General features: G+C 38.6%; 2 protein-coding genes across 3 annotated transcripts in view; one reads left to right on the forward strand and one right to left on the reverse strand.

The window, feature by feature from the left end:
* The window catches only part of LOC137600523 (inactive rhomboid protein 2-like), a 28,998-nt gene extending 22,956 nt beyond the window's left edge, over positions 1-6,042 (forward strand). For both annotated transcript variants that reach the window (XM_068322195.1, XM_068322196.1), the window contains one exon: positions 3,446-6,042. In XM_068322195.1, the coding sequence (XP_068178296.1) occupies positions 3,446-3,877 (432 nt within the window). In that variant the 3' untranslated portion in view covers positions 3,878-6,042. The remainder of the gene's footprint in view (positions 1-3,445) is intronic.
* Positions 6,043-6,280: 238 nt separating this feature from the next.
* Positions 6,281-9,319, reverse strand: aanat1 (arylalkylamine N-acetyltransferase 1). Its single transcript, XM_068321872.1, has 3 exons — positions 8,969-9,319; positions 8,426-8,580; positions 6,281-7,863 (listed from the first exon to the last, which is right to left on the reverse strand). The coding sequence occupies exons 1-3, from the start codon at positions 9,114-9,116 to the stop codon at positions 7,558-7,560; spliced, it is 609 nt and encodes a 202-aa protein (XP_068177973.1). The 5' UTR covers positions 9,117-9,319; the 3' UTR covers positions 6,281-7,557.
* Between the last annotated feature and the right edge of the window lie 412 nt (positions 9,320-9,731).

Raw genomic sequence — 9,731 nt, forward strand, 5'->3', positions numbered from 1 at the left:
AGATAAAGGGGGAAGACTTGGGGCAAAGGGCTACAGGTGGAATGGAACCCGGGCCAACCGCTGTAAAAGAATTGAGCCTTGATTTGTGGCGCTAGCTATACTGACTGCGATAAATGAAATTATATTCTAACATTCAACATATAGGATCTACTATATGCAACCTACTGCGTAAAATGTTATATATGCTGTTAATAGTAGGACTATTTGCTATGAAGTATACTCTATATACCTTTCATTGCATCACATGTATCAATTCTGTACATTAATGATCTTACTACACTCATGTCCCAGCTATTCTGCTCTATAGTGGCAAAGCACAGTATGTGCAATTTCTGCTAAATTAACTTTTTTTGCCCTAATTACAACTGCAATATCTTCAATGTGTTGATTTAAAAATTTTTAATGTTATACGGTATTGGGGTTTTTACTTATTTTTTTAATGTTTGAAATTGGTGAAAGATAAACCCAGTTTCTCACTTGTAGATACTGTGCTTTGGCTTTTTAAGGCAGTATTGTCAAAATTAAATTTAAAAAAAAGCCACATGCAGTATGAACGCATTCACATGGTCAGTATATTTTTTATTAACTCCTGAGTTGATAAAATATCTGAGAGTTTAGAGACAGATGTGAGATATGTACCTCTGTTGTTGATCTTCAGAGTCCTACGGCATTCTTGGAATTATTTGTTGCCCAAATACTTTGACAGTCCTTGCCACAGATGTATTGCTTACCTTTACTTAGACCTGAAAGCACCAAAGGACTCAGCAAACACCTTTATATTGTTTCTTTTTTGTCATTTTTGAAGATGCAGTATTACAAAATTAAAAACTAAAAAAAAAAGAAGTTTGCGGCATCAACTGGCCTGCCTTACCTCTCAATGCCTTTTCTCACTTACTGGAGGGGAGTTTCCCATACTGGGGATTATTAGGGTGGACCTGATGACCTGCATCGAAAAGGGCCCAGAGAGGAGCTTAGAAATTTGCATTAAAGGGACAGTTCACTCAAAAATCTGAGATGCATATTTTCGTCGTTTACTTTATTTGTTCCAGTCCATAACGATCTCTAGGATATGCTCATGGAAAGTTGAAGCAATCCCTTCAACATGCAAGATTTATTGTTCCTATGTTCATGCATGTGTGTTATTCTGAGTCAGTTACACTAACACTATCTCAGGTTCATATTTTAACTTATATAAAAACAGACAAGAATGAGTACACTGATATAAAAGAAAACACTCCGTTTACCGAAACATTTAACAAATAATCTTTGATAAAATATATCTAAATGTCTTTATTAGCAAATACAGCCTGAAACACTTGCTGAACTCCTGGCGTAACTGAGTATAACCTTTGCTAAAAAAAATAAAGTTTTTTACAAAAGAAAAAACAAGAGTACTTTGAGCTGTACAAATTACTCGGCATGTGAAAAGAATGGATTACCTACATTTTATTGGCACATCTCTGGATGTCTGTCTGTAAAGCCCACTTTCCCCTTTCAGAGATTAGCCTAATACAATTGTGTTTTTGACAAAAGAATTTAGTGAACAGGGTTACATTTTCTCTTTCAAACAAAAGCAATTGTTGTAAATTGTCTAGTTGTGCTTCTGGTTTGGACACTTAAATGAACACTGGTTTAAACCTGTCACACTTAAGTACAGTTAAATGTATTTTTAAAGTTCATCTTTCTATATAATGAATATTTGTTGTTGGTAAATAAATAGAATACATACATTTTGGTTATATATTTAAGAAGGGCCACATTTTTTTAATTTTAGTTGACTTTCTTTTGTGTTGTGTTTTTGTGACATCTATCTTCGTCTTCATAAATGGACCCCCAAACTTTCCCATCTGGCTTCCTGCATATGGCATTAGGTGACCCTCTGACGTAGCTTGACGTGGGTGCCAGAAATCCCCCCTTCCAGCTCTCTTTAACACTGAGCAGCTCACGGGTCTTCACGCACCAGGAATAACCAGAGGAAGCACATGCAAGGCACAACATAGCCGGTCAAGCCACTTAAGGATGCAGTTTAAGTGGATTATCCATTAACTGTCGAGTTCAGGAGGCCCTGTGGCTTGAACTTTAATGACTCAACAACAGCTACACTGCAGTAATAATTCTCACAGCTTAAAAATGTTTAAAAAAACTGCAACCTTAAAAATATTTATTTGCATTGATTAATTTTTTTTTCATCATGACCTAATCACTCTTTCACTGATGGTAAAAAAAAAAGTCTTTCATCATCCTTTAATTTGCAACCAACAACACATTCTTAGGAAACAGTAGTTTACTTTGCTCACCATAGTGTATCACAATGAATCATAGTATTTCAAATCGTAACCCCTGTATTGTGATAAGTATTTCATCTCCAGATATTTGTCATTAAGCAATCCCAAAAACAGATCAGTGTCTGATGAATTACTTGTATGACTGAGGTTAAATGTTCTATCCATAGTCAGGGTCCAGCCCCTTCAAATCATGTGTGTCCAGCCAGAATATGAATCAATGGTGGATGACCCTGGCATCCATTAGGAACGTGTCAGTCGGCCTGGGTGGGAGCATGTGGCTGGGGTGCTGTGCTCTTCATGCTCTTTTTTTTTTTTTTTTGCAGCAGTTTAATGTCTTCACAGATTAGCCACCTGCCTCTGACCAAGCCAAGCCTCCAAACTCAGTTCTTACGTCACTCTAATCTTCTTTATTACCTGACCCACGGCTTCTACTGTCGTTTGTCTACAGAACCAGATCTAAAGTTCGCTCACACCTTAAAGTTCAAACTAAGGTTTGGGCTTTTGTTACAACAGACACATTTACTCATTAAATAACGTTTTATTTGACTCCTATATCCTTTAATCTCCTTGTAGTTCTTGATTGATTACCAGGAATACTGTCCAGGGCATCACACTCACGTTTGTAGACAAACTGCATTTTCTGGTGGCCCCAAACTTTTTTACATACTCGTGCCATAGTTTTTCCAAAGTCAGGTGGCATTGGACTCTTGTCCTCTTGTATCTGTTATTTCTGCAGAAAATAGATCAAACATTTACGCTTTTAAATCTTTTTTCCGCTTGTGACACCACTAAACTGCCTGTCTCTTTTTCTGCCCATGTGCTTCTAGTCTTGCTTCTCTGGTCTTTTTTTTTGTTTGTGTTTTTGTTTATTGTGATACTGCTGCTGTTTTTCACTTCCTGCCATTAGTCCAAAAGTTTGGACCATCCAAAACAAATGTTTTCAAACTATGGATAATGGGGACCTTGATTTGGTTTGTTTTCCATGTGTCGAGCGCTCAATCATACGTGCACTTTTTTTTATCAGAATTAATTTCAGTCAGGACCAAGTGGCATGATAGAATGCCTCCGTTTTTGTGAGAGATGAAACCAGCTGCCTTTCATTACTCATGGTGGGTTTAAAAACAGAATAAATATTAATTGTTGCTGTTGTATCCCTGCAGGTGGGTCCAGCAGGATCTCAGTTTGGACTCCTCGCCTGCCTGTTTGTTGAGCTGTTTCAAAGCTGGCAGGTGCTGGAGAAACCATGGAAGGCACTTCTCAAGCTGTTTTTCATTGTCCTCTTCCTCTTCCTGTGTGGCCTGCTGCCTTGGATTGATAACATTGCACATATCTTTGGTTTTCTCAGCGGCTTGCTGCTCTCTTTTACCTTTCTGCCCTACATCACATTTGGGACTTTTGACAAATACCGAAAACGCATCCTCATTGCTATCTCAATGTTGACCTACATCGCGCTGTTTTCTTCCCTTATTGTCTGGTTTTATATCCACCCCATTAATTTGCACTGGCTGGAGCATCTTACCTGCCTGCCCTTCACAAACAAGTTCTGTGAAAAGTATGACATAGACCACAATATTGAAGGAGTGGTGCACTAGATTCTAGGCTACTGATGTTAAAGATGGCAGCAGCTTCTACACTACTGATCCGCTATCTTCAGGCTAATGTTCAGATCTGCTGTTTAAAGGTTCAGGCCTTTTAATTACTTTGCTGTGTTATTACTTTAAGGATGAAAGGGCCTGAGGACAGAGAGTTGAATCTCTTCTGTGAGACCATTTGATTAAAACAAAAACAAAAAAAAACTCATTCTTTTTAATCTAAAGCCTGTCTAAAGCCTGTCGCATGTTAATGTACTAATGGTCTGGCCGAACCTGAGAGTAAGCAGACAAAAAAAAGATACTCAGGAGTTGGGTGGACCCAAAGGAAAAGACCTGCAGAATGAGACGCTGTCTGATTCCTTTACTTCATGAAAAGTCACTTTGAAAGGAGCCAAAAATTAGTGGGGAAATCATCCACCCAATCACTTTTCCCCGCTAACTCTGAAAAACACTGACTGATATTTTAGTGACAGTTAAATCCATTCCCTCCTACCAACTTTGGTTTTCAGTAAAATTCAGGTACTCCAAAACTTTGATATAGTTCTACGGCTTCTCAAGATCAGGTACAATGCTGTGAACATTAAAACCTTTTTTTTTGCTCTTTTCTGAATGGACTCTGCATGTCAACGTTGTTTGGAGCAATGAATTATGTTTAAGATAATGTGTTTCAAGTATTGTCTGTAAAGACGAAATGATGGAAGTCACGTGTATGTGGTCTATGAAGACAGTCTATCTTACACCACTAGTTGCCTTTTACAGACTATGCTATTTTATGAAAATGTATCATGTTACCTTTGCATTCTGCCTACGATCAGTTTGCTAAATGCAGGTGAACATATCTGACCCTAACCTACCAAAGCAACGTTACATTCTGCTTATACACATGGTTTTTTTAAAAATCATTTTCATCAGCACAGCATTTAATATAATTTCACTTGAGCCTTAATGTTTGTGGAATATACAATTTTGCCATCTATACCTTTTGAATACACCCCTCTGGAAAATGAACTAAAATGATCTTAACGTGATAGGACAGGAGTGTGGCTTTAAATATACATGGAATTATTTTGTCAAATAAACCCAAAGAACAGAGTTTGGGGGTGTGTGTGTGGGGCGGGGGGTCCGACAGATTGCTTCTCTTCTGGTGGGCCCCAGAGTGACGAGCCTTAACGCTTTAGGTGAAACATTTCGCTCATGGGTTATCCAGTCGCCGTTATTGTTATTCATAATTCACGTGTCGTGTTGACCCCAGCTATTCAGAAAGCCACGGCAAAGACTGTTGTGTGGAGGATTATGTGCTAAGTGAGTTATGAGATTATATGTTTGTCTGTGGGGCTGACTCACGGATCATCCGTTGTTGTTGCAAACATGAGCTGTTAAACCGTGCAGAAAAGGTTGTTTTTCAAACAATCCAGGTACTTCAGTTACAATTAACAACACTATTTGTATTGTAATTGGACATTTTTGTTGTTTCAAGTCCATTTCGAATAACAACAGCATGCATTTTCAGTCATGATTGTATGCAGCGATAGTTTTGCACAGGGACCAAATAACACTTTTGTAATGCCTACTGTAATCAAAATGGAATGTTTCAAATGAATACCAAGTTATCAAAAATGTACTGTTTTGATTGAATCATAAATGCAATTCACTCTTTGTCTGTTCGACCCCTTGCCTTTGAAAAGTCTGAAGTTCTTTTTTCCCGCAAAGCATTTCTGAAGCGTTACAGAAAAAATGAATTCCAGCTTCTTATACACAACTGAGGTAGATGGGAACTTGTTTTAAAATGTAACAACAAAAAACAAACCTCTCTTTTCAAGCCGTCGCCTCTAATTAGAAAATGTGTGTTTGAAGAAGGTGCACAAGCACAGACAGGTACATGTGAATCAGTGGCCACCTAAACTAAAATATTCATAGAGCGATTTTAACATAACATAAATAGCATTATTATGCAAATCAATTTGGAATCTAGGGACTTCATACTGCATGAGCTTTTTGGATTCATTAAAAAAAGTTTTTTTTTAATATTCGAAAACAAGTCCCCATCTTCGATTTCTTTTAGAATGTGCAACACCATTCTGTAGATCATGAAAACCTCATTTTAACATTTTTTACATGACAATCTCTGTGTGCTAAAGCATTTGTGTAAAAATAAAGGCCATTTTAATAAACATATTTGTGTCACAACTTTTATTTAATGTTGGTCTCATTGTATTACCCACTTGAAGACTTTTTGTCCCACAATCAGTCTCCGTTTATAATGTTGTTCAGTGAGTCTTTTGACTTTAAAAGATAAATGTTTTTCTTTATTTTCTAATTTTTCTTTATTCACACTAAATAAGAATGTCTTACATTTTCATGGATTTTTTTTTTTTTACTTTGTAAAATTCAAAGAATGGCAAAAATTACACTCACATGTTCATGAGGTTCTGATAAGCTATACATTTATGAAGATTTGCAAAATAAGAGTCTCAAAATAAGAGTCATTCTAAACAACTGAGAAGACTTAAGACTGAAAACTGAAGCCATATTGTGCTCCGTTTCACACCATGCTGGCATGGATATGAGCCATGAATCAAAACTGGTTTGTGCCTTAAAGACCAGTTTAACCAGGTTTCTGATACTGATGTGATCTTAGACTTCAAAGTTAGCACTAAATACTGTTGGTGTCTTTTACTGTTTTCAAGCTAAAAATGAAAACGTTTTTGAAATGCTCCAAAAAATGTAAATTTTTGTTAATGTTAACATCGGTAATTCTGTGACTGCTATTAAAATCTACATTCTGAATAGACTGTAAATAATATAACTAAAAGCAGACATAGTGGGTAAAAAAAATCTGTGTTTTAAGGATAAAATGTATAGAGAAAACTTAGAGGAAAAATTGTATTGATTGACGACTTCTGGAGGCAGCAGTGGTAAATGTCAGGAGAAAAGACTCACATAAACCACCATGGAGAGACTTGGAAGTCTCATGAAGGACGTCTACATCTAATTATAATGGTGATTGCCCAACAGTCAAACATAATGTACTATTGTGTTTTAAATTGTTGAAATTCCTACCTTTAAAGATTGATTCCACAGTCATTGAAAGTCAGCTGTTTAGTTTGACATACGTCTTTATAGTTGTACCATTTTCACAGTAAAATCAAACGTGACAAAGATGTCAGCTTCCAATCCAGTTTCCATTGTGTTCGTCAGACTAAACAGGACAGACTGCACCAATAATGATCTTAAAATGGTCCTTTTTGAGTTCATTCAGAACCACAAACCATGTTAGACTGGGTGACGAACAAAAAACAGAGGCTAATTAGAGAAACAAGGCATCTACTGAGTACTATGATAAATAGATCAAAATAAAAATATAACTGTACAAAAAAAAAAATTAAAAACAAGTGCTTATATTCTGCAGTGCTGGATTTTGGTCTAATGATTTGGGGTTGTTGTTTTGTTTTTTTTACGCTAAACAACAGTGCATTTGTTTTTTTCCAGCCCAAACAGCTGTTGGCAGCACAGAGGTAGCTCTCTGTTGTCAGGTCTCCGCAGAGGAACACACACTTTACTGTCTTCTGATCACAGCGATGATCGCAAACAGTCTACTGGCACTGGAGCTGCTCAGTCATCTCCTCAACCTGTTACCAGGGTAGTGAACCCTTCTGAAAGGCAGGGCGAAGTCTCTGTCCTCAACAGCCACTGTTACGACGCATGTAGGCATGGCCCCTGACTGGGTAGAACATCTCAATGAAGGTGAGGGGCCCCACTGTGATCTCACTGGGGCCCTGCACTTTGAAGCCTGACTTCTGGTAGAAAGGAACTAAGAAGTCTTCGCACATGAGGACGGCCCGGCGGACGTAAGGCAGGCAGCGGAGGTACTGCAGGTACCGCCACATGAGAATGGAGCCTTTACCCTGCTGACGGAAGGTCCGATGGACGGCCAGCACGTGGATGTGAACCGTGGGACCGTGGGGCTTGTGTAGAGTCAGGGCATCCTGGGGGAAGAAGGAGGGAGGGGAGAGGTCAAAGAAGAAAAGGTTTGTGCTGCATTTCTGAGAGCTTTTTTGATAACTTTGCAATACTGTAGAGAACGGATGGAAAAAAAACTTGCTGTCAGCTTTTTGCTTTGCTCTTTTGGAGTCATATTGAAATGAGAAAGTTTGCTGATCTCATAATTCTCCTCTTATTGCACTACCATTTTTCAGATAGTCAAAACTGATCAAAAAGTTCTTCAACAATTAAAAAGTTGCTATACTCTTCTGACCTCCTTCATTTTGTGTGATCTGCCCTGAAGAACATTTGGGACACGAGTATGAAGGTATCTGTGGATCTTGAGTAATTCTGAAGTTATAAACGACAGAAGAGTGATCACACCAGTGGTGGGTCTGCATGACATTTTTGTCTCACCCTCTGGATTTCCACACTCCATAAATGTGTGCTTAAATGTTTTCAAAGTCACTTCTGTTAATCTGTTCTGAACCTCATCTTGTGTCTTCCTTTTCCGTGCCAGTCAGCCTGAGATAAATGACTGTCCAGGTGTCCTCCGCTCTGTCTTACCGTGGTAAGCCTCTCCTGGTCCCACAGTGAGCCGATAATGAAAGCAACCAGACGTCCCTCCTCGAACCAGCCAAGGGACAGCTCGGGGCACAGCGTGAGGAAGTGACGCACCTCATCCAGGTGGAGGGGGCACTCACCCGAGACTGAGATGAAGGCTTCATGGAAGAGGAGAAATGATCAAAAGTTAAATGTCAATTTTGCCATCATGACAGGAGGTACCTAAACCCATCGCATTAAAAACGAGTTACAGCAAATTACATTTACTAGTAGTAGTAAATTACAATTAAGTAAATTACTTAGTAGTAAATTATTTACTTGGAAATAAACTTCACACTATTTTATGTAAATATAAATAATAAAGATACAGCGAATGTCATTTGCCTGTATTATTGTAGAACCATTATTCAAAGAGAGTATCTGTATTCTTTGGTCAACCAGTGAATAAAATATATTTTTTTGTCTGTTTAAGAAAACGTTCCTGCGTGTTTTCTTCTCTAGCAAAAACTCCCAAAGTTAGTCATTCTTCACAAAGAGTCTGGTTACCTTCTCTCTCAATTTCGAACACACTGATGGCATCTTCCGGGCTGAGGGAGCGGAACTCGCTGGCCGGCAGCGTGTGGCGGCGGCCCCGTGGCACAGGAGAGCGCATATGGAGCGGCTTGATGAACGGGACGGCGCTCACCACCGACATGGTCTTGGGTATTTTCTTCTTTCCAAAAGATTTAAAAGTCAGCAAATTATGTAAAAAAAAAAAAGTGTGAATATACACACTCTCCCCTTCTAACACGTTGTTGTTTATTAAGTATTTGTTCGTCTTCAAACCCGGACCGTGCGTAAATACGCGCAAAGACTGAGCAGAGCGCCGTGCGGTGTCAGTATTTATACCCTCGAAGGTTTTTAATCCCGCAGTGAGCTGGAAGACCCTCCACTCCCCGTGAGTGAAATGAACAATACAAAACCGTATTTAGTCGGGATTAGGAGGGAAATTTGTTGCGATTTAACCGCCAAAAGTCCAAAAGTAAATGTCAATTTTACTAACCGTGCGTACAAATTCTCACATGACCATAATGACGACTTCCGAAATCGTTTGTAACATTCAATAAAACGACCCATCTGGGGTTCAAACTTGTTCGGGGATGGAGAAAAGCGTTACATACTGAAATTAACCACCAATGTTAGAGCATTGTTGTTGGTTGGTTCATTATAAGCGCTCTACCTGAGTTACTTGAAAAACACTTCACTGAACTGTGTCCACTGGACTCCAGGTCAGGAGCTTTCCACGTTTTTCTCCAGATCTGTGAGAGGA

Source organism: Antennarius striatus, chromosome 8 (genome assembly GCF_040054535.1).
Source record: "Antennarius striatus isolate MH-2024 chromosome 8, ASM4005453v1, whole genome shotgun sequence".
NCBI lineage: Eukaryota > Metazoa > Chordata > Actinopteri > Lophiiformes > Antennariidae > Antennarius > Antennarius striatus.

Excerpts from the sequence above, each read along its gene's own strand:
- aanat1 (XM_068321872.1), bottom strand. The coding sequence starts at position 9,116 with ATGTCGGTGGTGAGCGCCGTCCCGTTCATCAAGCCGCTCCATATGCGC. Across the intron at positions 8,581-8,968 it reads GTTCGAAATTGAGAGAGAAG|CCTTCATCTCAGTCTCGGGT; the intron begins GTAACCAGACTC and ends TCTTCCATGAAG. Across the intron at positions 7,864-8,425 it reads ACCAGGAGAGGCTTACCACG|GATGCCCTGACTCTACACAA; the intron begins GTAAGACAGAGC and ends TTCTTCCCCCAG.